This window comes from Scaptodrosophila lebanonensis, unplaced genomic scaffold (assembly GCF_003285725.1).
Source record: "Scaptodrosophila lebanonensis strain 11010-0011.00,11010-0021.00 unplaced genomic scaffold, SlebRS2 tig00000163-arrow-arrow-pilon, whole genome shotgun sequence".
NCBI lineage: Eukaryota > Metazoa > Arthropoda > Insecta > Diptera > Drosophilidae > Scaptodrosophila > Scaptodrosophila lebanonensis.
Window position 1 is genome coordinate 485,602 of NW_022060598.1, and position 24,854 is coordinate 510,455.

Sequence of the window (24,854 nt, forward strand, 5' to 3'; positions counted from 1 at the left end):
AACTTGGTCAGCACTAGTTACACGCACAGTTCCCTAACAATTGTACATTGTATATAATATATTATTATGTATTAGTTATTAATGTATATATATGCCTGTTGGAGTATTATCTTCCATTTGACGATTGTTCCTCATTACATTGACTAATTTCTATATTGCGACTGTATTGTATTGTAGAACAAGTTGAACAGAAACAAAAAACAAAAAAATAAACACGTAATTGTATGTATTTTTAATTAGAAATGTGGCAGACATATTAATTATCTATATGCCGGCACGCTCCAAGGCACTTAGCTGTGTACCCAGGCGCTCCTCCTTGGCTTTGCGCTCCGAGCTAATCTTCTTTGAGTGTTGATAGGTATTGAGAAAAGTTTGCACATCAATTTTTCCATTTAGAAAATGTTCCACATGACGATCGCAATCTGTGTCGGCATTGGATGCGGCTATTTGCAATAGTTCCTGTCGAAAAAGAAATGAGAAACGGATTATACAACCTAAATCTGAAAGCAATACTGGAAGCTCACAAGTGGGTTCCGTTTAGTCATGCTCTTCTTAAACGTTGCCCATCTAAGAACCACTCATAATATAAATACAGAACCTTTCTTGAAGAGCGCAAGCGTAGAGAACACTTGGCTTTTATTTTATTCTTAAGCGGTCGTTTAAATTACCTACTTACTTACTATTTTTAAAAGAATTCAATAAAAGGGCCACTCATAATACAAGTTAAGAACCTATCTTGCATATTGAACGATCTTTTGAATAACCTAGTGGCAGTTTCTGCTTAGTAATGAACCTTCTAAAAGAATTTAAACTAAGAGACTACTCATAATACATAATGATGCCTATCTCATAGACCGTAGGAGTCTTCATTCAAGGGAAATTTACACTCAACTAGTAGGATCTGTGTAGTAATACTCTCTGAAAATAACCTCATCTTAACTCATTTTCCTCAAGCGATCTTCAGAATTAACTGGGATAACAAAAAGGTTCTTCATTCTCTCTTTTTATGGGACATTTTGTGGTAAAGTGTGGTACACTCTAAATCTAGAAACTTAGACTTAAATACTACATGACTATATCTTGAAATATAATTTCAAACTAATTGGCTGGCATTCCGTCTTACCCGTATGTGTTGAGGTGCGTATTCCTCCGATTTCTTTAAGTACTTCTTATTAAGCTGATCGCACTTCTCTCCCAGCGTTTTCAGTGCAGTGTAATCATCGCTGAGCCGCCGCTTCAACTCCACCAAGTGTGTGCCCTTAGTTTCGTTTTCACCTGATCCATAAGAGAGAGCGAGATAATGAGATTATTGTTAATGACGGAATTTGAAAACGATATGAGAGTCGGACACTCACGAGATATATTGTCGACTTGATTCATCATGGAATCCAGTTCCTCATTCAGGTGCTGAACGACAGACATTTCTTCAATGAAGTCATTGAAGAATTCCGGATCCCGGTCCAGCTGCTTGAGCTCATCCAGCGATAGCGTCGAGAGATTTGGCATATTATTGGTATCCACCTTTATATCGGCGCCATTGTTCTCCTCATTCGACTGCAGCGCCTCCAATGACTGTGTGGGCGGCTGCTGTGGCTGTTGTGGCGACTGGTGGGCCGTAGGCATATTGTGGCTTTTGGTTAAAAACAATGTTGTTGTTGTTCCTCTCGTTTTTGGGGCTTCGAGTACTGCGTGTGCTAAAAAATTGTATTGTAAATAAAATTCGTCTACTATGTAAGTGTTAATAAATTATGTCGAGGATTGTTGCTCACATACATACATATACATGACATACATATGTATGTATGCATGTACATGTGTGTTAACATACTCGCACACAAATGTTTAACCTTGCGAAGATTAATTTTAAATTTGAACTTACATTGAGCAGACCAGGCACTATCTGGACTTCACCTCTCCACCTTTAGCATCTATAGACCAATATTAATGCAGTCTTGTTTTGCGCCAATTTCGTTATATGAAGTGGAAGTCTGTTTAGAAATTTGTAGAACGAAAGCAATATAAAATAGATGGTCTAGTGCGCAAATCCATTTTTGCAAGTTACTAAGCGGACTCACTTAATTGTCAGTAGCGTTGCATGAACACGTTGGAGAATATCAATTTGTTGTTCAAAGAAAATTGCACGGCCGGTTATAAAAAAATATGTATGTATTAATTGCGGCGTCTATCACGGTTCCATTATTAAAGCAGAGCAACAACAAAAATTATTATATTCTATTAGGCACCGTTTGAGTTGCATCTGCAGCCTGGGTTGTCGCTCTCACCACATATACAGCAAACCAATTGCGAATATTATAATTTGCTAACAATTGCTTAGCTTAACAAATGCGCGTGACGTGGAATGCAATTCCGAAATTGCTTGCTTGCACATTTTTGCTTGTTTAGCGCCTGGAGTGTTATTGCTTTTATTTTATGCTGATACTGCAAATATGCTGCACACCCTAACTGAACAGCTGTTCGTTGTTGTTTATTATTAGTGGCGCGGTACACCGGATAACAGGCGTCTGGACGAGCAAGTTGATTTATATAACAAAAATCAGGCACACTTGTCTTTCTTTGTGTATAAAATGGCTCTATTTGAAATGAAATGGTTGCGCCGGTTGGTGCGTCGCAATACGAACCCCATACCAGAACATCGGGCCGAACTGTGGAAACGTCGCCTAAGTATTGGATACGCCATTTTAGCATGGCAGGCCTTCGGTTTCGTCTGCTATATGGTCTATACGGGACGCAACGACTGGGCCAAGCACCATGGCTTAAAGACGGATGAGGAATTGGCTCTGTCGCCGGCACAGCAGTTTGCTAAGCACCTGCGAGTGGAGGGCTCTGGAAAAATTATACGCTTCTCAGGCTTCAACAAAGTCGACGAGGTGCCGTTCGATGCGAGCGAAGTGAAAAGGGTTAATGAGTGAAACAATTACTATTGTTTCGTTTTTTTTTTTAGTTTTTACTAACAATGTAAAAAATATACATACATAAAAAACGAGTAAGCTGCATATTTATGTAAACAGCGGTTCTACTGCTGACCGCATTGGTGTGTTTACCAGCACTGGTTTGAATTTTAAAAATTAATTCAAACGCGCGCCACATATTTAAAAGAAACAAACACGATGGTTAAATAACTGCAATTGTGCAACATAGAAATTTAAAACAAAATATAAATCAATTGTTGCAATAGAGCGAAAAATGGAAATCAATTCTTATTTTTCTGGGGCTGCCACACTTTTAGAAAAAAGGGTGAGTTTGCGATGCTGGCGCAGTGAAAAGAAAATAAATATTTCGGCGCAAATGCATTGGATTTCCCGCAATTGATGAAATAAAATATAATTGCATTTGTTATATTTGTTTTAGTGGCTGTGATAGATTGAGTAAATTGGTGTATTTTACACAGTAAATTGCTTTGCGCGCTTCGGCGCTCACACTATCAAGCCATCCAGAGAGCATGGTACAAAGAGAGGAGGTATGGCACTTGAGGCTGCACTGCTTTTTTACTTCCACTGCACAAACAGGGCAAGCCAGTGAACAATTTAGTTGATTTATTCCTTCCACATTGGCTGGGTATGATTTTTGCATACATCTTGCTCATGCCTACACACAGTATGAGACATTTTTGAATTGAAGTCACACTGCAAGTATGGCTACGCCACAAACTATATTGTGACGTCACGTGCGGAGAATGGATTTGCGCTTCTAGTTTCTTTGTACGATGGTCTGCGCTGCTGAGCTTGCTTTTCCTTTTCGCCCTCTCTCGTATTCTTCTTCGTCGGCGGTTCGCTGATGTTTTACTATTGCGTCTGCTGCACAGGCAAACGGACCGCCACAAGCCGCTGTCGTACAACGTGAAACGGCAGCAAAAATATTTTGTTTGTTATAAATAATACGGTTTGGATTTCGGCCTGCACTTCCAGAAAAGCAAAAGTAATTGAAACGCGTTATTTTCATAATTTTTCTTTTACTGTTCATTGCCTTGGTGTTGTTGCGCTTGATGTGTGCAGTTTTTTTGTTGTTGTTTGTTTTGTTGTTGTTATTATTGTCGTCGGTGCAGTGTGTTCGTTCGTTCGCGTACATATTTAATTGTGGCACAAAAATAAATGAATATTAATTGGCTATCAAGTGTGCGCAGTGCAGTTGAGGTCATAGCTAGAGTATATGTATGTATGCGTGTGTGTGTGTGTACGACTGTGAAGTAACGGGACCATAACAACAACAATCTTAATCTGCAACAATTCATCTAATTGGAGTCTTGGCTAAGAAATGCTTAAAATACGTTTAAATAAATGCCAAAGCTGTTGCGAATAGTACATATGTATGTACATACATGTGTATGTACATATACAGTACTATTTAGTTTTTGTTTCATTTATATATTTGATTGTTGCTTGCAAGGCTTCGCAGCCGTGCCGCAGCCCCCGACACGCATACGAATTTCTAATGCAATTAACGAGTCGCTGTCGCTGTCGCCGTCGCTGCTGTTTTCTGTTTTGTTATTGCTGTTGCAGCTGTTTATAAAAAAATGTGCTTTTCAAAATGCATATACACATACATATATACATACACACACCTATGTACATACAAATGCACATTTGTGTGCATTTGGAGTTGTGTGTGTATGTATGTATGTGTGCGGTCCACATGTGTTGCTTATGCGTCTCTTGTTTTGTTTTTGTGTGTGCGTTTTTTTTTTAGTTTTGCGTCTAACGGCATTTAAGTGTGTGTACCGTACGTTGATTGATTATTGCTGTTGTTGTTGGCAACAACTGCAACGGTTGCAGATTTCCATGGTAAGTCAAAAGAAAACATTAATAGTTGTTTTTGTCATTGTTGCTGCTTTCGAGGGAAATTGACTTTTTAAAACGATTAAAAATACATTAATTATATAATTTGAGTGAAACTCTTGGGGCCGTGACCAAAACTTCACTTTCTACTTCTAAGCAAGACAGTGACAATAACAGCAACAACAATTCAAACCTATAACAACATTAATATACAAAACGGAAACCATTAACAACAAAAACCCCAAAACGAAAAGAAAAGTGAGCAGCCAGATAACATAAACTTACAAACATACATACATATGTACATACATATTTATGAAACGGTTTAGAAATGCAAGTTGCCCGTCGGGTTTCTATTTCTATTTTTATGGCCGTTTTTGCAGTCGACATAAAAGCTGAGACAGTTTTCTAAAAATAATTTATTGTACATATTCAGAAGAAGAAGAAAACAACAACAACAACTACTACTACAATAACAACAAACTGATTATAATAACAGCACTGGGCGGCGGGCAGGCTCGCTTAAATAAACCGCTACATGAAACGGTCTCCGCCAAATGTGTAAAGCACATGCCAGAAATTTGAACAAAGAAGTGAACACAAAACATAAACATTTTCGGCTGACGACGGCGCCAAAGCGCGGGTCAAGCAACAACGAATCATGGACCCACTGCTCACTAACCGGTACAGACTATGATGTATCGAAAATGGGGGAAGCTTTTCCAACTCCAATTCCATGTATGAAAAATCAAAAGGTGTAGTCTCGCTTAACGTTATTTAGCATGGAAATTAAGTCTATTATTTTGTTTTTTACACTACACCATAACAAAATGGGCATTTTCTTTCTGTACAAAAACATAATACTAGTCCATATTGATGAGTTGGAATACTGTCTCGGTATAGCTGGATAATGTACCGTTATTGATGCTCTTTTCAAGCTGTATTCAAAATTAAATTTTTACAATGTGTCTTTTTAGAATTTCGTATATTTTCGGTACATATGTAACCGGTTGCTAAGACTATATAAAAGTTTTTTACTGGTACTGCATTGCATATAATGTATTTTACCGGTACAAGCCTTAGATGAGTGTTATATAGAAACATTAGTTGTACCAGCATAAACGAACAATCTATTTGGTTTTTGATTAGATAAATGGCATTCCGGACCCCAAAAATATCGAGCCTACTTGGACTGCATTCCTTCATAATACATATTGTTAATAGGCGTTTTTTGAAATCGACTTTGTTTTATTTGTTAAATAAATCAGTACATAATACTTGGAAGCACTTGCAGTCTACGTTTGGTGACTCTAGTTCTAATACTTTCTACGAATCTTGCGTTCATACAGACAGACAGACAAACAAACCGATCGACTCGTCTTGCCTTCTTTTGGAAAAGAAGTGTTGGCATGCTCTCTACTCAGAACGGAGAGGTGTTGATATGCCCGATTCAGAGTGTAGCGCATTACCGGCGCACCAAAGCGTAGCACACACACACACACACACACAACGATCCACTCACTTGCTCGGTGGAGTGAATGCCACACACCAGAAGGCGTGAGGCGTCCGGCGGTGGCAGTTGGATAGATCGAGGGAGGGGGGGATGTTTTTGAATATGTCATGCTCGGTGGTTAGCAACCGACTGACTAACTGCCCACTGCCTTTCTCAGGTGGCGTGTAAAGAAGCGTAATACGATCCGAAATTGCCGCCCAGTGATCGCATTCGCTCGCTTGCCACATCCCTCCCCCTCCCTACCTCCCCACCCTGCCCCTCGGCTGATCTGGAGACGCTCATGCCACCCGCTTTGACTCACCGCTGCGGCTGACGAAAGATAAGTGACCACCACTAACACCACCAATGTGGTGGTTGCTGTGGCTATTGATGGTCATAGACCTCGCACCACAACAGCAGCAACAACAACAACAAAAAACAAACGAAGTAGCAAAAATGCAGAAAACCGCAAATACCCGACGCGCTTTGTGGTTTGTTGTTTTTTTCCCATTTTTTTTTTTGCGGCTCGGAAGAGGCTAAAGCTAGATTTTAAAGGAAAAAAAAAGCAGAGCATAGATGCTGAAAGAGCAAGACGAGCACAAAAAGAGTCATAATCTGGGCTCGGGGAGCTTTGTAATTAGCTGTGAAAGAAAAAATGAAACTAAATGTCATCTGCGCTTAGAACAGCATTCTCCACGGTCGGGCGGCTCGATGGGAGAGTCGCAGTTTAGGGAATTCTACAAACACAATCGCCCATGTAGACTCAAAACCTATTAGTTTAATTGGTAGAGCTCCACTGGTAGTCAGTATTTCCGGCATTGCTAAAACTAGAACTCTTCTGCTACTCAGCTTTTCCAGGACTGGTTGAGCCTCATTGTTAGTCAGCTTTTCCAGAATTGTTGCTTTCAGAGCAAGCTGTTGTGAGTCAGGTTTTTAGGGATTTCTAAAGCTAGAGTTCTTCTGCTACTCAGCTTTTCCAGCACTGGTGAATTATCGCTGTCAGTCAGTTTTTTCAGGACTAGTAGATTATCGCTGTTAGTCAGAATTGGTAAAGCCTGTCGGTTTGTTTGTCTGTCTGTCTGTATGAATGCACGATTTGTAGAAAGTGTTGGAACTAGAGTCACCAAATTTGGACTGCAGGTTCTTTCAAGTATTATGTATTGATTTATTTAACAAAATAAACAAATTCACGTCTATTACCCTATTCTCCAGGATAGTTGCTTTCAGGGACAATTATCGGTCGGGACTGCCGCTTGTAAAGCTTTTGCTGGAAATGTACATACAAGTATGTAGTATAAAAGCTAGAGACTGAATCTTTGGCGTTATATTCCAAAAATGTGCTTAGCTGTACAGTATAGAGAGTATAGAGACCACAAGAAAGCTCTTCCAGTACATAGTCTTGCAAGGATAGTTGCTTTTGGGTGCGATTTATATATTTTTGGAATACATAACATTCCGTGTAATACAATCCGTGGTCTAGTTGGATAGTTGCTTGCGGAGCAGTTATCGTTTGTGCACCATTTACCCCAATTTATAACAAAATTATTATATATTTATATAATTTGAAATGAAGATCTACAGGAATTTCATGTATTTAACAACTTTATAAGCATTATTATATTTGCGATCCATTAGTTACCAATTTCCTATATCAACAATTTCTTGCACAACATTTTGAGGATAATTAAATAGTTAAACAAAATGCTTTTCATACAGTTTCTTAATTGCATTAATTTTCTTCAATTTTTCCTTAACTTCAGTGCTTTGTAATTTCAAACATAACTGTTGAGGTAGGTTGTGGCTTAAATAAGAAAGTTATTCACACGCCACCTGTTGTTTAATTCAAGTTCAATTTACCATTTTCACCATACTTATCACCAAATTCATCTCATGGTCAGTTTGCATGTATTGTGGGGAAAGAAAAGCCGGTTAATAAAATTGTTATTACTATTAAAAGAAAAAGTAGCTTAACAATTTGAAATTAACTCAAATAAGTATAGCAGTAGCGACATGTTTTCAATAAGTAGTTAATAGTTTTAAAATGCAAATGGCTCGTAATGTATGTAAATAAAAAGTTTACACTTTTGAGAACCTGCGCTATTATTTTATTATAAAGAATGCTGCACTTTTATGTTTGTATAAAGATTTCTGAAGGTTTCGATTTGTTCACCATTTACGATTTAAACTCGCGGAACATTTTAGGTAATTAAACCTTAACGCGTTTCCTTTCCAACTCATATTCTCGATAAGGTAAGATCGACGCGTTAAAAGAAAAACAAATCGAAGTTGCCGACTCTATCGATAATTTGTACATCTCTAGCCAGGTTTAGTTTTCAAACGAAACGCAAGCGCGACGTACGCCGTCAGCGTCGCCGTCGTCTGCAGTGGGACTTGTTGTTGTCTTTACTCATGTAGTTACCAGTTTTGTCGGCGTTTATAATTTACTTTACTGTTTGTTTCTGTGCATATGGCAAAAAGTGCGCGAGTTCTATATTTATTTTGCCGCGTGTATGTCGCCGCATCAATTTTGATTTCATTTACTTCAACTTTGCAACGAAACTCTATTTATTTACTTACATACATGCTCTGTTAGTTGTGTATATATATATATATATATATATATATGTGTGTGTGTGTGCGTGCGTGTTGTTTGCTGATTGTGTGAGTTTTTGTTTTGTTGGCGTATTCCGGTTTCTGTGTTGGCTAGAAGGAAAAGATATGTACATTTCTTTTATTAACTATTTTGGCAAGAATAGGTGCGAATATAAAAGCCCAATTGTGCCAAAAACTGCGTGTGTTTGTGTTTTTTCTTCTCTTGTTACTTTTTGTGGTGGTCGTCGTGCGTGCGTGCGCATGTGTGCGTGTTCGTTCGATTCATTGTTTAGCACCGAGCAGCAGTTTCAGCATTAACTTTGTTGTTGTTGCTGTTGTTATGTGAATTACACACGCGACACTTTCAAGTGCTAGTTGGCGGCTGCTGCTGCTGGTACGCTTGTTTTGTCGTCGGCTTCTCTCTCTCTTTTTTTAAATTCAATTTTCTTGCATTGAAGCCGCTGGTAAATGCCACAGCCCTGTTAATGCCGCTACAATGGTTATTACTGTTTTTGTTGCAATAATTGACGCAGCATGGGCAACAGTTACATTTGTATTTGAAGGGCAACTGCAGTGCACAAAGTGACGCGCTATTTATAGTGTTGCACAACGTGTGCAATTGCAACTCATTTCATTCATCAAGGGTATTTCTGATTGCTGTTCAACATGGACGTTTCATTCAATGAAATCTCAACTTTTGAATCCATTTTTACTTGTTCAATGCTAAGAAGTAGAATTAATGATACTCCAGCATTCTCAATTACATTTTTTTAAACCTGCCCCTGAGTTTTGTTTTAACAATTTCTTGATCGGCCAAATCAAAATCTTAATTCTTAAACTGCTGGTAGCAATACTGCTCGTGCATTACTAATTAAATTAGCATTCAACTCGGAATTATTAAGCAAACGACACAATTTCAAAGCACACAAAAAAAAAACCAATCTGGTTTCGGCATTTTGCCAAATCAGCTGAAGCTGCTTGTGATATTATTATTATTATATAATGTTAACTTAAAGTTAAATACTAGTAAGGTAACATTGTAGACATGGTATAATTTTGTTATCGAATTGTTTTAGTATTCTAGGTTTTACAAATTCCCGTATCTATTAGACACTTAGGGTTTCTTTCAACAAGAACTGAAGGCTGGTGGTCTTTCATGTGAATGAAGTTAAAGTATGTACAAGTATTCTTTTGAAGGCACCTGTAGCATTTTAACAATTATAATTCCCATTAGATTTTGCATTGTTCGAAAAAGCAAACCAACTTGTAGGCCAGGCTACTTGCAATGCATCTTAAATCGAATCTAAAACGTTATTGTTTAAGCCCAATATATCTTAAGCATATATTTGTTTAGTGCCCAAATAAGTTGAAGATATGTAATTTGCAGAGAGATTAGTGCCTGTACGGCAATGTCTGTGATTGTCTGACCAAAATATATAGCGGGTAAATATCCGCAAGGTCTAGGAATTTGCTCTCCTTATCGCCGCATCTAAGTCTTGTTGAATACACATGTATCTAAATGCAAACATTTTTAGGCCAAAACTGCCTCAGTACATATGTATGTGTGTACGAGTATGTATCAACAAATAGATAAGCCGCTTCGGCCATGCACCTGTTGCTGATAAAGAAAAACTCACCAACAATTAAAGCAATTGTGCGAGTTTGCACAGCAATGTCAACAAGAACAACAATAACAACAGCAGCTAGGGATAATAAAAACACCTAATTCGGTGATTTTTTTTGTTTTGTTATTTTTTGCGTGAAATTGTGCGCATGATGTCATTTGCGTGTGCATGTGTGTTTGTCGTTCAATTTAAATGTTGCTGTCCAACAACAAATACTGGTGTGTGGCGGTGCGTATGTTGTGTGTGGGCAGTTTTTGTTTTTGCTGAAGAAAATGTTCATCGTGTGTCCATAAATGGGTCGTCGGGTCGACGACGTCGAAATGCGTAGCAACATTTCAAAATTTGAATAATGGCGCTTGCCAACACTACGCACGCTCAGCTGTCGCTGTCAGGTTGCTGCACATTTTAACATTGCAGTGCCTGTGTGGCGTACATGTGTGTGTGTGTATGTGTATGTGTGTACGCGGGTGTCCGTCATTCACAGTTGGATTGACGCGTCTATGAGTAATCGGCGGCGACATGTGACAATGGAAAACACACACACACACACATGCACATTCATACTTAACTGCATACTGACGAACGTGTGTTTGTAAACAAATGTGGGGCTGCGCCGCCCCTGCCTTTTTGCCAATTCAATTGGCATAAATCCTATTAGGTGCATATTAATTAAGGTGTTGTGATCGTTGTTGTTGTTATATTCTGTGCCCTAAGAGTATAATAGGTTTGTTGAAAGTCTACAGGCGGAAGGAAGCATCTCCTCATTAATAATATACTTACATATGCATGGTTATTTTGTATCAGCATGATGAGTGAGATATAAGTACATATTAAGCCCATATGCCCACCTGTCAGTCCGTCTGTTTGAATGAACGCCTGTATTTCAAAAATGGCTGATCCTATACTGATTAGACTTTGTAGACTCTTCTAGTCCCTCTGCAACAAGTTTATTTCCTTTTTTCGTTTTATTCGGCTTGCGTTTGCCTGAGTGTTGTCAGAAGAGTTTCAGGCTTCATTTTGAGTATTGTGTGACAGAGCTTGCCTTCTGGTTAGTTTGCTTGTCCCGGGAAAATGTGCAGTTGAATGATCTGCAGCTGAAGTTGGTTGTTAACATATGTATATTAGTGGTAGCTTCGTCGATAATTTGGCCTGCTGTTTCGTTGCCTCTAATATCTGTATGGCTGGGAACCTAGTTCTAGTTCCTGTGGAATTTGGTGCTTAGTTAAAGTTTATGTTGCTTATATTAGTGTGTGCGTGTTTTCCAGTCTTATGTATGCATAATTTGATTCCTTTCTGATTGGCAGATAGAATGCCAGTTTTGAATCGGTTTCTTGTTTTAGTTGAGATGTCAAAGCCGGTAATATTAAATGTTTGTCAAGATCTGTACAAGCGATTTACCAGAAAAGGATTTAAGGTCTTCTTTTGTATTCTATAAGAAATTCGTTAAGGAACTTACGTACTTTAAAATTTATTTGAGGCATTCTTCACATTATTCAGTTTATTTACAAACATTTATTTCCTAATTGCTTTTGTATTCATTGTATTCATTCGTCTCCTATACGAGAACTAAAATATAACCCTACTTTAACACACCTTTCTTTAGCAAGTGCAACAAATCCCTTTTATTCATAAATATATAACACAAGATGTTACAAAATCCTTGACCTTAAGAAAAGTATGGCTTAAATAGATATTCAATCGAATCGTTGCCAGCTCAAGCAACAGCTCAAGCAACAGCTGACATAGGCGTCGCTGTTAGCTTAAAATAACACAGAGCATAGCATAACAGAGAGAGGGAGAGAGAGAGCGCACGCGGCCCACTGTTAACTCTCACTCTCCTCTTTCTACCGGCCCTTCTCTTTCGCATTGCAACAACAATGCATGTTGATTGTCTCTGCACAATGCAAACGAGTTTGCTGCCTCGAATTTCACTTTTGTTGCACTTTCATTGTTATCGATAACAAAGCCAGCCAGCCACTCGCACGCACGCACATCCACACATCCAAACACCCACAACCACAGCAGAGCAAATAATAAATAGAGCGCATTATTTAAACAGCCGAACGAAATGTTTTATACAATAAATAACACCTTTATACAAAGTGTAACGACCAAGCGATAAAAGAGAATACACGATACAATAAAAATAGCAACGAAAACTGACAATCGACGACGTTGCGCCGCCAAAGTGCAACGATAAAAAAAAATAATAATAAATAAAATATATGCAATATATACAAACAACACCAAACTGCAAGCATTGTTAATGGTTACCGTTTTACAACTACATCAAGGGCAACAACAACAAACAAACAAACAAAATGATTAAATTAAAATCGTTATTTCGCAGAGGACAAGGAAACTCGAGTTCCGCCTCCTCGAACGCATCGCACAAGCAACAACAACAGCATTCCAACAACAATCGCCAGAAGTCACAATCGAGCACATCTCTCAATACGGCGCATGAGCAGCAGCAACAACAACAACAACAGCAGCAGCAGCAGCAACAACAACACCACAACAACGCTACAACAACAAAATTCTATTCAAATCACGACGCAACGTACGAACGTGGCGTTGATGTGGGCGATGAGGATGCGTTGCCGCTGACGACAGCAACACAAGCCGCACTTCAACAGCAACAACAACAACAACAGCTGAGCAATACATTGCCACAAAAGAAATCCAAATTGAAGGGACAAAAGCAGCCAAAACAATTGCCAGCACCCCAGCAGCCCCCCCACCATCAAGTTCAGCAGCAAGCTCAGGCAGTGTCTAGCAATGCGCCTGCGCCGGCGCAGCAACAACACCAGCAGCAGCAGCTACACCAACACCAGCAAGAACAACAACTGATGACATCCATCGTGCCACATCCGGCAACAGCCGCAGCCACTAGCAATAACAACAGCGCCTTGTCCGCCCTACAGGATGGTGGCGTTGTTGCTGCTGCAGGTGGCGGTGTTGCCGGCCCCAAGGACTATTATCAGCAATTAGGCACAACTACAACAACAAATGCGGCGAACAGCGCAGCAGCCGCTGCAGCATTTCCGGCAGCAGCAGCCGCCGTTGCTGTCGCAGCCGTTGCAGCGAGCAACTATCAGCAACAGCAGCAGCAACAACAACAACAACAGCAGCAGCTTATCAACAACGAACAACAACAACAGCAACTATTAGAGGTAAGTGTTCACCAAACAAACAACAAATTAAATGTAAAAGACCGTTTTAAACCTCATATTCCCCATTTGCAGGCTAACATCAAGATTCAAGAATTGAACCTTCAGCTGGATCGCTTGGGTCGCGAGCAACTACAAATGGAGGCGCGCATCGCAGAGCTGTTGCCATACCAAAGCGAGGTGGCCAAACTGAAGGAAAATTTGGTCAAAATGCAGGTGAGCCAGAGCCACATATCGCCAGCTAGTTAATAGGTAGACGACATGATGAGAAGCAAAAAGGAAGGATGCAAAAGAAGAAATGAAATACGATTGACCACCAAAAGACTATAAATATTTGTCCAGAAAAGTTCCTAAAATTCGAGAGATCCATATAAAAGCAATTAAGTATAAATAGTTAATCGAATAGTTAGATAATGCTCGAAAATTTAAAAAAACGTGCAATAAATTCTGTAGAAATCTAAAGGTTTGCTCAGACGTGCAAATAATTTGCACACAAATTTGTGTTATTTTACAAGTAGACTCTGAAAAGTAAATTCCAAGAAGGTTTTGTGTCGAAATCTGATTGATTTTAATTAAAAATCATATTCATGATGTAGTTGTGAAATCTGTCGAGTTCGTGCTCAAATTATTTGCATGTCTCACCACGTTTTCATCTAGATTTCTTCGGATAACCTTGCAATACCTCTCTAATATGAAATGACAGACTTACCATGCTTATGTAGAGAAATTATATAAGATTCTCTCCAAAAGGATAGAAAAACTGACCTATCATGCAACAGATTGAAAAGTTCAATGGTTGGATTAAAGAGCTAAAACACTAGAACTTAGAATTAGGCATGTTGTCTACTCTCCAATGATGTATGAAGGTTATTAAGCTTTGATAGTAAATAGTAGACAAGATAGTGCGACGTTTTTATTGTTTATCTTATTGTTATCTTTTAACCTTTCAATAAATTTGCCTTTCACTTAAAAAACTGAAGACCCTGAATTTTGTGTAATTTCCATACGGGCCTCGTAGGCCTAGTTCAGAACTACGACCTCAGCCCTACAAACCACAGTTGTGGTTGTTGTTGTTGCTGTTGTTGTTATTATTGTTGTGCTGCCAGTCGAGCTGTCAACTCGCATCGTTCGATGACTAAGCATCGTGGGGTCGAGTGTTGCAATTGACTGATATTCAATATGCTCCATATATATGTACATACATATGCATATATATGTATCTGTACATATGGTGTAGAAATTCTTTATTCTATATTCCTTTAATTGAAACTCGCACACAGTTGCGTCGAAAAGTAAAGGTCTTTTAACCCATGTTTAAATATTAAATTCTCTGGAAGAGCTGAAAAAGTCTGAAAGCCAAATGTACATACATATATAACAGGGAGAAAGATATATGGCTGCCGAGGCGAATCGATATAAGCCTGTCCGTCTGTCAGTCTGTTCGACTGTTTGAACATTGACAACTTTTGAACCCTAACAGCTTGGAAAACCAAATTTCTTATTTTGGCTTGTCCCATCCATACGAAAAGCAAGTTTATTACAGATCACGAATAGCTGCATTATTTTATATAGCTGGCATAGGATCAATCGGTGAAAACCCGATCTAGTTGTTATTTTAGTTTAGTTTAGTGCCTCAACAGTAAAAAAAATCGTAAAGGTCAGTTTCCTTTTCCAATTTGAACTATTATTCGAAATCGATTTGGCTTAGTTCTGACGGATTTTCTAGAAAAAAATGGGTATTTTCATGCTGCTTAGCTTAACTTTTTGCCAAGACTGTGCCAGTTTTTGCGTCTTAGCAACAAAAACAACAATACGAATAATAATAATGATTATAGTAATTAGAAAAGTCGAATCAATAAATCATTTGTCTCTGATCCGCTCACTATTTTTCAGAATCTACAGGAGAAAACACAAATGGAAATCGGCAATCTGAAATATGAAAACGAATCTTTGCGCAATCGTTTGCGCGACGTCGTCAACTCGCCATTGTCGGATGCGGAAAAGCATCAGCTTATTCAAGATTCGCAACGTTTGCACAGCTCGGCGCCCGCTTCCATAGCACTGCCCAATGTAAGTATAACGATTAATTTGTATATTAATCGAACCGCCATTAATCTGTTTTATTTTTTGATATTGATAGACAAACGAAGGGACCCATGATGGCACGCCTTGCATTACGCCCGATTGGGATAAGCATTCGTCGTCGAGCGAGATCTCAGTAGCTTGCCTGCAGGACAAGATAATACAGATGGAGGAGACCCATTACTCCACCAACGAAGAGCTGCAGGCCACACTCCAGGAGTTGGCCGATCTGCAGACGCAGCTGAGCGATACGCAGACCGAGAACGAGCGTCTCGCCGAGGAGAAAGATGTGCTCTTTCAGTCGCTCTGCCGCCAAACCGAGAAACTCAACGAGTCACGCACACAGATAAGTACGCTGCAGGAGCTGCTGTTGCGTGACACAAAGCAAGCGGCCGAGGTGTGCACATCGGAGCGGGAGAAGAAGCTCCTGGACCTCATCAAAACGTCGCAGGAGGAGCGCGAAGCGGTGCTGGTTAAGCAGGAGGAACTCAATGCGGAATTGTCGGAGCTGCGACAAACGCGAGATGCGGCACGCGAGGAGCAGCAACGCCTGCGTGAACGCAACGCCCTCCTCGACTCACAACTAGATGCCGCCAATGCGGAGCGCAAGCAAACCGAAGCGCTGCTCTCGCAGGCCAAAGAGGAGATCTCACAGCGCGCCATTGAGATAAGCCGACTAAGTACGCTGCTCGAGAATGCGCGCTCCAAAATCGAAGAGCTGGAGGCGGATTTGGCGCGCGGCGACAAAGCCGATCTGAGCGATGTGCTTGATGCAGCGCGTCGCGAAAAGGATGCGCTGGAGGAGCGTGCTGCCGAGCTGCAGGATCAGTGCTCGCGCAGTCAGGCAGAGCTGCGACGTTTGCGCGATCAGAATGCCGGACTGAGCGAGGAGTGCAAAGTGGCCAAAAACAATGCCAAGTGCGCGCTCTCACATCTCGAGTATCGTCTGGAGCAGCTGCAGGCCGAAAAGGATAAATTGGCCGGCGATTGCCAGACGCTGGAGGAGCGTATGGCTGAACTGCAGGTGCAGTGTAAATGCCATCAGGAGGACAAGGCACAGCTGCAGACGTTGCTAAGCGAGACGCAGCGACATCTAAGCGATGTCCAACTCCAGTTAAGCGACTCCGAATCACAACTGGAGAAGGAGACGCAACTGCGACGACTAGAGGCTGAGGAATGGCAACAGTTCCAAGCGGATCTGCTGATGACCGTGCGTGTTGCAAACGATTTTAAGACTGAGGCGTTGAGTGCGCGCGAGCAGCTGGTGCTCGACAACAAGACGCAAAAAGAGAAGATACGGCTGCTAGAACAGCAGCTGGAGAAGCTAACCAAGCAGCGTGAGTAATCGAGTCCCATTATGTATTATCGCGAATCTCCAAAACAATTGGTGCAATGGTTGTCCAATTATTTAAAACTAGAGTTTGAATTCCGAATCAAAGCTCTGAGATTTCATTCCCTTTAAAAGGGCTTTTAAAGGAACAGGATTAGTTTTGACAAATTTTAAATTGTGGAATCATTATTTGCTGAAAAATCATTCAAACTGACTTAGAAGGGAAGTAAAAGCAGGGATGTAAGAGGCAGGATTATTATATAGTAGAATGAAATATGAGACATAGACTTGAAATTTATGTTACGGTCAGACAACCAAATAGGCGTTGGAAAGTAAACTTCGAAGCCGTTTTTGGCAGCTGAAAATCTTGTTTTTTCAGCATTGAATTCTTGTTGGTCTCAATTGAAATATTATAATTACGGCTTTCTCATCAGTCTGAGCACACCTTCATAGTTTCAATTTATACCTTCTAATTAGACCTTAATTAATCGAAGAGGCTGTTTTATTTTCTAATTGGTTAGTGTTTTTGATTTATAAACTACGAATTCTTTACTGTCTCCTTTTTGTCTAAATCCGGAAACCAGCCGATAGATTATTTTAGAAACAAAGTACTGGAAGGTAAATATTACAAAACTTTATTTAAGAAAATACCTGGGATAATTGGATCAATATTGGAAACGGGTTCGTAAACATCACAGTCTAGTAGTAACCCTGATTTGATACTTTTAACTAAATACATTTTATAAGTTATTATTGCAGCGTACAGCACTATTTTTATAGAATGTACTCCTATGTTTGGCTTCTAGTATTTGAAGTGGAAATTTAAGAATTCTCTTTCTAGGTAGATGTATTGCTCAATTTGATCTTAAAACGTATTGTTTTCATCAACATTTTTTTTTTAATAAAATTCTTAATCAATCACAGTTAATGAAAGGGTAGAGTGTTATAATGCTAGATAACAGGCAGAAAGAACGTCTGGATTTCGTAAAGGCCCTCGTATGTAGACTCTCTTAGTACCAAGCCAACACGAGTTTATTTGTTTTTTTTTTTTATCCCCCACCTGTTTCTGTGTTAAAGCACTTTGTCGTATCCACAATTCCAATATGCTGGTAACTATTGACTTCTGTCTAACATGTCATCTAAGTAGATTCCTCGATAGTCAGTTGGGCAGCATTATAAGGGAATGTTTTCAATTTGACTGGAAATTGGGAAACTGGACACTGGCACGTAGATTTAATCTTCCTCTCTAACTAATGAACTTTCTTTCTGCAGAACTGCAACAAGCGGAGACGCAGCAATCGGTGTTGTCGACTGTGCAACAGGAGGTAGCATCAAGGCGCAGCAAGCTGAACTTTAATCGACAAGACTCGCGACTGTCCGTTAAGACGCTTATTGAGAGCATAGAGAACAATAAGTCGGTAAGTAAAAATAGTTTGCAATGCAAATAAACTTGAACTAATCGCACTTGTATCCACAGCAGGGTAAATCAGACGACAACGAGTCGCATTACAGCTCCACTTCGAGTCTAAACAGTGGTACGCCGGAAACTGGACATACGCCCATAATATTGCCCGGATCCAGTGACTGGCATGAGAGCGTAAGTATATACCCTCTCTCTCTCTCACTCGCTCTGTCTCACTCATGGTCTTACTCTCTTCTTTTCTGTCTCTCTCTCTCTCTCGCTCTAGTTGGGGTTGCCTGTGTTGCAGAGCAGCAATCTGCATATCAACATCAACAATACAGGCACAACAACAACAGCAGCTACAACACCAACAACAACAGCATCAGCAACAGCTAATACAACCAAAGTCCCATTTCCGCTGCGAGAGCAGCAACAACAGCAACAAACACAACAGCAACAGCAGCAGTCATCAGCGCACCAGCAGCAACAAACGCCACCCACACCAACCACACCTGGCACACAACAACCACCCAGTCTGACGCCAGTGCAGACGCCAAACAACGCGCTGGTGGGCAGCCTAAGCTTCGGCAATGTCTCAAAGTCCATAATGAGTGGTAAGGATTCGAAAAAGCGCTCATATCGCAAGCAACACGAAAACAGGAAATCATTTCAAGAGATGCGCCAAAAATGGCCCAACTTGATTTTGAGTTGCAATCGAATTTGAATTATGTTTTATCGCTCATATAGTGGGCTTTATCTAAAACAGGGCTCAGGTCATATATCAGCGACTCATATGTATCTGATATTCTAGATAAGAATGTTAAAATGTAGGCATTTTTTCCATTATATTGAATATATATTTATTATAATATATTTCATATATTAGGTTAAGTGTAGTCGTCATTGCAAGAAGTCGTGTGTTTGTAACCAGAAAGAGTTGTGGCAGGATCTCATGCCAGATTGACGGATTAAATCGTTTGCACGTCTGTTCCTCTGTCCGTCTGTATGAACATCGATAACTTGTAAACCAGAGCAGCGAGTTACAGCAAAGTTGGCATCTAGACTTGTCTTACCCATATACAAAGCAAGTTTATAAAAAATCATATATTGTCCCATTATTTTATAGGAACGAAACATGATATTAATGAGGCTCTAAGTATTCCTCACTATATTCTCATTTGTTATAAATAGCTTCAACATAGAGGGCTACTTATACTTGTTACTTCTTAGCGAAAAGGGTTCGATATGTTTGTTGTGCCAAGATTGAGAATTTAAACCACATTCCTTCTTTTCTTCTTCTATAGGTGAGCGCAATAACCCGCTGAATATGCTGGCGAAAAATGGCGGTTCAAAGCGGAATGCACTGCTCAAGTGGTGCCAGAACAAGACCGTCGGCTATCGCAATATTGATATAACGAACTTTAGTTCGTCGTGGAACGATGGTTTGGCATTCTGTGCGATTTTACATTCCTATTTGCCGGATCGCATACCTTACGACACCTTAACGCCGGCCAACAAGCGTCGGAATTTCTCGTTGGCTTTCGCCGCTGCTGAATCTGTGGGCATAGGCACTACCCTGGTAAGTGGAAACGGATTTGTTTTGATTTGAAATTCTATTCTCATTTAATATTTGCGATTTTCTTGCAGAATATCAACGATATGTGTAAATTGGAGAGACCCGACTGGATGCAAGTCATGTCCTATGTAACCGCTATTTATAAGTACTTTGAAACGTGAATGCCCTCCTCTCTTATTTTCCGATGTATATTCTAATGCGGAGCGTTCTACTTGTATTATTAACTAAAAACAAACAAAAAGCTGTATGCGAGGACGAAAGTCCTGGCAGGTATTTATTACCATTTATTTACATATAGTATGTACTACAATATCTATTGTGAGCGGACGTCTCATCCAATCAGAGACTGAGCCTAAAATGCAGTTAGACATACTAACTTTTTACCACACAACACACAAACAGCAACAACTACTCTTTGTTGTTGTTCTTTAATTCTCTTCTATGCTATCCATAATTATAAATAATGTTGTAATATTTTAATGCCAATTATTTCTGCCGCGCTTTGTTAACGTCTATATATGTCTATATGTGTAGTTTTTGAATCGAAGGTCGAGCCAAGTTTTTATCAACACTACTACAAATCAAATCAAATTTTTTATGCTGTTTTCAAAGTTTATTTTATATATATATATATATAAATAAATATAACCTATGGGTAACGAAATACGTAGACATAGCGCAAACGAAAAGGGCCGATTAGCTTTAGCATATTTATTATAAAAACAACAAAAAATCATTAATTAAACCCTATGAATAACAAAAAACTGTATTTTAATATTTCCATTATTTAAAGCGAACATGCAAATAAAGAAACGAACAAATGACTTCAATTAAAATAAAAAAAAAGGGGGCAGCGTTAGTGAAATACCTTTTATCAAAAGGAAGTCCTGTATTATATGCATTGGAAAAAGAACTCTTGCTTAGAGATTGGGAAAGTCTACACAACGATTTTAGTCAATGTAGCCTCAGTCATTTACGAAATCCAGGCGTTCATCCAAACGGACGGACGGGCGGATATATCTAGAACGAACATAACGGGCCTATACTAGTTTAGTAGGAATGTTCATGCAATACTCACAAAGAGGCGTGGCAGACTGCAAATTGTATATTTTCTTGATCGGACGACTTGATTGTGTATCGATATATACTTAGAGATGTCCGCCTGTCCGCCCGTCCGTCTGCCTGTATGAACGCAAGGATCTCAGGAAGTACAGGAGCTAGAATAATCAAACTTGGTATCCAGATTCTCCTAAGTCCGAAAAAAGAAAAATGTTCACTCAAATTAGAGATTACATCTGATTAGTACTAATGTGTCCCCATGCCATGATTGCGATAGGACAATTCTAGACGAATATACTATATGTATAGTCACAATTTGATTAATTAATTTCATTTTTTAAAAATATATCATATTTCTTTTGTATCAGCCGGTACAGGCTATTTATGAGTTGGGGCTGCTTTGCTCTGGCGTTCCATTCTTGTTCAATATTCGGGTTCAGGGAAACAAAGTTCCTATTAGTATTATTACCTTAGTTGGTCCTTAGTGTTGCCAGATCTTCTTGGATTCAGCTTGGAGAACGCTTTACTTATCAGTCAGCATTTTATAAGATTAGACCCTGTCATGTCTCTGGTTTGATATGTATTTTAATAAGCTATGTATTTTTTCATTAGTCAACAGTATTTGATAAATATGAAGAATATATTGGCTCGCTATTGCAAATCTAAATGCCAAATTGGTTCATTTATACTTCAGCGGGGTCTTTTTCAAAATACATTTTTAAGACAACCACAGCTTTGAAGTTTTGAGGAACTTGGGTATTTAATATAGAAGACTGACTCTGTGGTTGCCATATTTTCATAGTATAGTTGTATTTCTATTATTAGCAGAGACACCTACCCTATGGTGTGATACTCACCACAGATTGCGTATTACCTCAGTTTATCACGAACATAACGCATGCACCTTACCCAGAAAGTGGGTAAGTGGGAGAGTGGTAGAATATACGAAATCGGTCGCAAACGATCGCTGAAAACTGTTCCACTCAAATGGGCTATTTTGCTTCACTTTCATAGTAGTTTAGACAATAATTCTCTGTAGTATGGGCGACTTCCACTTAGTCATAGTCTCTTAATAGCATTCTCAAAACAATTGTAAATAATATTATTTTAAAAGACAGACTTAAGGAAGCACTTCCATATGGACCAACAGCGATATTGCGTTTCGATATGAAGCAAACGTTCGATGTGGTGAGGAAAAATGTACTTTACACTAAAGAGAAATCTCTCATTTATTGGCTATACTCTATTGAGATCTGAAAACATGGATCGGCTCCGATGACATCTCAACATAACTGAAGCACAAGAATATATGTTGCTTGTTGAGTATTGGAATATAGTATAGCGATGGTTGCTCTCAAATCCACGAATGCGGTTCACAAAAAACATATACGCTTTTTTAATAAATTACAGAAGATCTACGTAGTATTAGCAAACCTTGAAATATGTTTGAAACGAAAACTAAAAAACCGTCTAAAAACTTTCAAAAGTCGTGCACTTAACAGCTTTTTCCCATTTTTCTTCAGATTTCTTTAATTATGATCTCATAAGCAGGTTGATATATCTCAACAATTCAGCCAAGATTTGGTTAGATTTGACCGACATATTAAGCTTCGGTCAAACATGCAAATGTTTTGATCAAAAAGTTGTGATTTTTTGTAGTAGGCTATGGAATGTAAGCCCTATATAAGATTGTAGCAGCAGGAAATTATTTTTTCGGTATCGAATTCTTATTGGTTTTTAACAGAGTGTGGAAAGCTTTGGCCCGTCTAATCATAGCTTAAGAACCCTTTGTGAAAAATTTCAAAGTGAGAACAGCAGAAATGTTTGATCGAACTGTGAAAACTTTAATGCCAAACTCTTACAATGCTCCATTCCATTGAGGTCGAGGATCGTTCACATAAAGCATAACTCATGAAATTATCCATGATTCTCACATATGCATATTAATTGGTTGCTTCCAGAAGAGGAGTTCGAAAAATATTCTAACCTTAGAGATAAAATTCCTCTGATGTTGCATTACATCGCAACAAAAACAGATTCAAAATTTTTGTGTTCAGATAAAATTTATTCTGCAACATAATCATAATTTCTCTAGCGGGTATCCTGTTTTATTTTCTATGCAAACTTTTTTAGGCAAATAGGGAATATTTAATGGCTCATTTTTATTTTATTGCTTCAAAACTAAATCTCTTAGATGGAAATTTTTTAATTAAATAAGAGTAACTTATTTGTTTACTCTGTACTTTAAGGAAGAAAGGGCAAACAAGTATGTCTAAATTTCTATTGTAGATAGGGAGAGAAAATATGTTTGTTATTAGTACATATAGTATAAGATCGGCATGACGAAACGAATTAATACACACGTGGGTTCTGTTTGTTCGTTCGTCCAGTCTGTTTGTCTGTATGAACACTGAGAACTTTTGAACCATAACAGGGGGAGACACCAAACTCGGTATATACATTTTTCCTATTGAAATGCAGAACAAGTTTATTACAAGATGTATATAGCTTCAATATTTTATATAGCTGTCATAGGAACGATCGATGCAAAAGTCATTCTTATTAGCATAACTTTTATGTTTGTGAAGATATCTTAAGAAAATCTGGTGTATAGTGCCTCCAAATAGTCGAAAGTTTCATTAAAAACGATGCAGTATATTCTTATAGTAGAGCTAGCTTAGGAATGATTCTGTTCTTATAGATATTGTATCCGAAATTGGTATTTATGCGTTTTTTAGTGCCCCATCAAAACCTGAAGTTATGTCAAAATCGCTGCCATAGAAATGCTGGGCACAATCGCGTTTATTTTCATTTATTCTCGACAAACCGCCTATGCGTGGATGATGTTGTTTATTAAATGATAATATTAAAAAAATTTAATGCACTCGTAAGCCTCTGTGTGGCGTGATTTCTAATCCGTCAAACCCTGCAGGCCGACAATTTGTGGACGAAGCTTTATTAAAAGTGATTTACATTTTTTGGTAATAAAAATTTCAAAACTGCTTATGAAATAGATCAATCTTCTTGGCTGGCAGCTATAAACGGCTAAGGCTATGGTTGCGGATACGGCTACGGCTACAGCTACGGCTATGGTTACGGTTACATAGACAGATAAGCTCACACCCGTAACGCCCGCGACCGCAATGGAAATCAGTCTGAACAATTGTTGAGCAAAAAGAAAATGGCGTGCTTTCGACACTGCCGGGAAAATTTCCTTCCTTCAACGGGAAAATATCCCAAGGATACACAGGACATAGTTGCTGCTAGAAAGGGATGCCGCACATGACGCTGCTGCAAATAGTGGGCGGGGCGCGCCGCGGCGCTCACTTCCTCCTCTGCCATTTGGGTCGCGAAAGCAGGGCGTGCGGTTGGGTGGCATTTAATTAAGTACTAAAAGTTATGCCCAACCACCCGTTGTTGTCGGACAGTGGACATGGGATATGAGAGGGAGGATGGGAGCTGGAAAACGAACAGCGTGCGATTTTTTAAAATTAAAACAAGCTGATGATTGATGTACTCGAGGCTAATAAGTGTCGGCAATGTTGTTTTCCCCCATCCTCATCGCAGCAGACATTTTAATATGCAGAGTGCAAACATGGAAGCATACAGAGAGAACTTTAACGCTTCTATATGTACATACGCGTATATTCTTAAAATTGTGGCTGGAGTACGATAGAACGACCGTTTCTGCTTAGACTTGAATTTTGAAAAAGAGTCCAAATAAGCTAAA

The 24,854-nt window shown here is 39.2% G+C and overlaps 3 protein-coding genes across 4 annotated transcripts; 2 read left to right on the forward strand and 1 right to left on the reverse strand.

Annotated features, from left to right (window-relative positions):
* Window positions 1-209: 209 nt before the first annotated feature.
* Window positions 210-2,218, reverse strand: LOC115629727 (vacuolar protein sorting-associated protein 37C). Its single transcript, XM_030526260.1, has 5 exons — window positions 2,076-2,218; window positions 1,880-1,988; window positions 1,356-1,694; window positions 1,124-1,275; window positions 210-459 (listed from the first exon to the last, which is right to left on the reverse strand). The coding sequence occupies exons 3-5, from the start codon at window positions 1,621-1,623 to the stop codon at window positions 265-267; spliced, it is 615 nt and encodes a 204-aa protein (XP_030382120.1). The 5' UTR covers window positions 1,624-1,694; window positions 1,880-1,988; window positions 2,076-2,218; the 3' UTR covers window positions 210-264.
* A 274-nt stretch (window positions 2,219-2,492) lies between these two features.
* LOC115629728 lies at window positions 2,493-3,005 on the forward strand. The gene has a single exon (XM_030526261.1). It carries the CDS (start codon window positions 2,586-2,588, stop codon window positions 2,928-2,930), a length of 345 nt encoding a protein of 114 aa, XP_030382121.1. The 5' UTR covers window positions 2,493-2,585; the 3' UTR covers window positions 2,931-3,005.
* A 5,771-nt stretch (window positions 3,006-8,776) lies between these two features.
* LOC115629738 (cytospin-A) lies at window positions 8,777-20,889 on the forward strand. Of its 2 annotated transcripts, XM_030526272.1 has the most exons (10): window positions 8,777-8,793; window positions 12,562-13,678; window positions 13,751-13,891; window positions 15,569-15,745; window positions 15,816-17,094; window positions 18,360-18,505; window positions 18,565-18,684; window positions 18,776-19,103; window positions 19,794-20,068; window positions 20,137-20,889. In XM_030526272.1, exons 2-10 carry the CDS (start codon window positions 12,824-12,826, stop codon window positions 20,224-20,226), a joined length of 3,411 nt encoding a protein of 1,136 aa, XP_030382132.1. In that variant the 5' UTR covers window positions 8,777-8,793; window positions 12,562-12,823; the 3' UTR covers window positions 20,227-20,889. The 2 variants fall into 2 exon arrangements, with proteins under 2 accessions (XP_030382132.1, XP_030382133.1); XM_030526273.1 differs by lacking the exon at window positions 8,777-8,793 and having other exon boundaries at window positions 12,336-13,678.
* The last annotated feature ends 3,965 nt before the right edge of the window (window positions 20,890-24,854 follow it).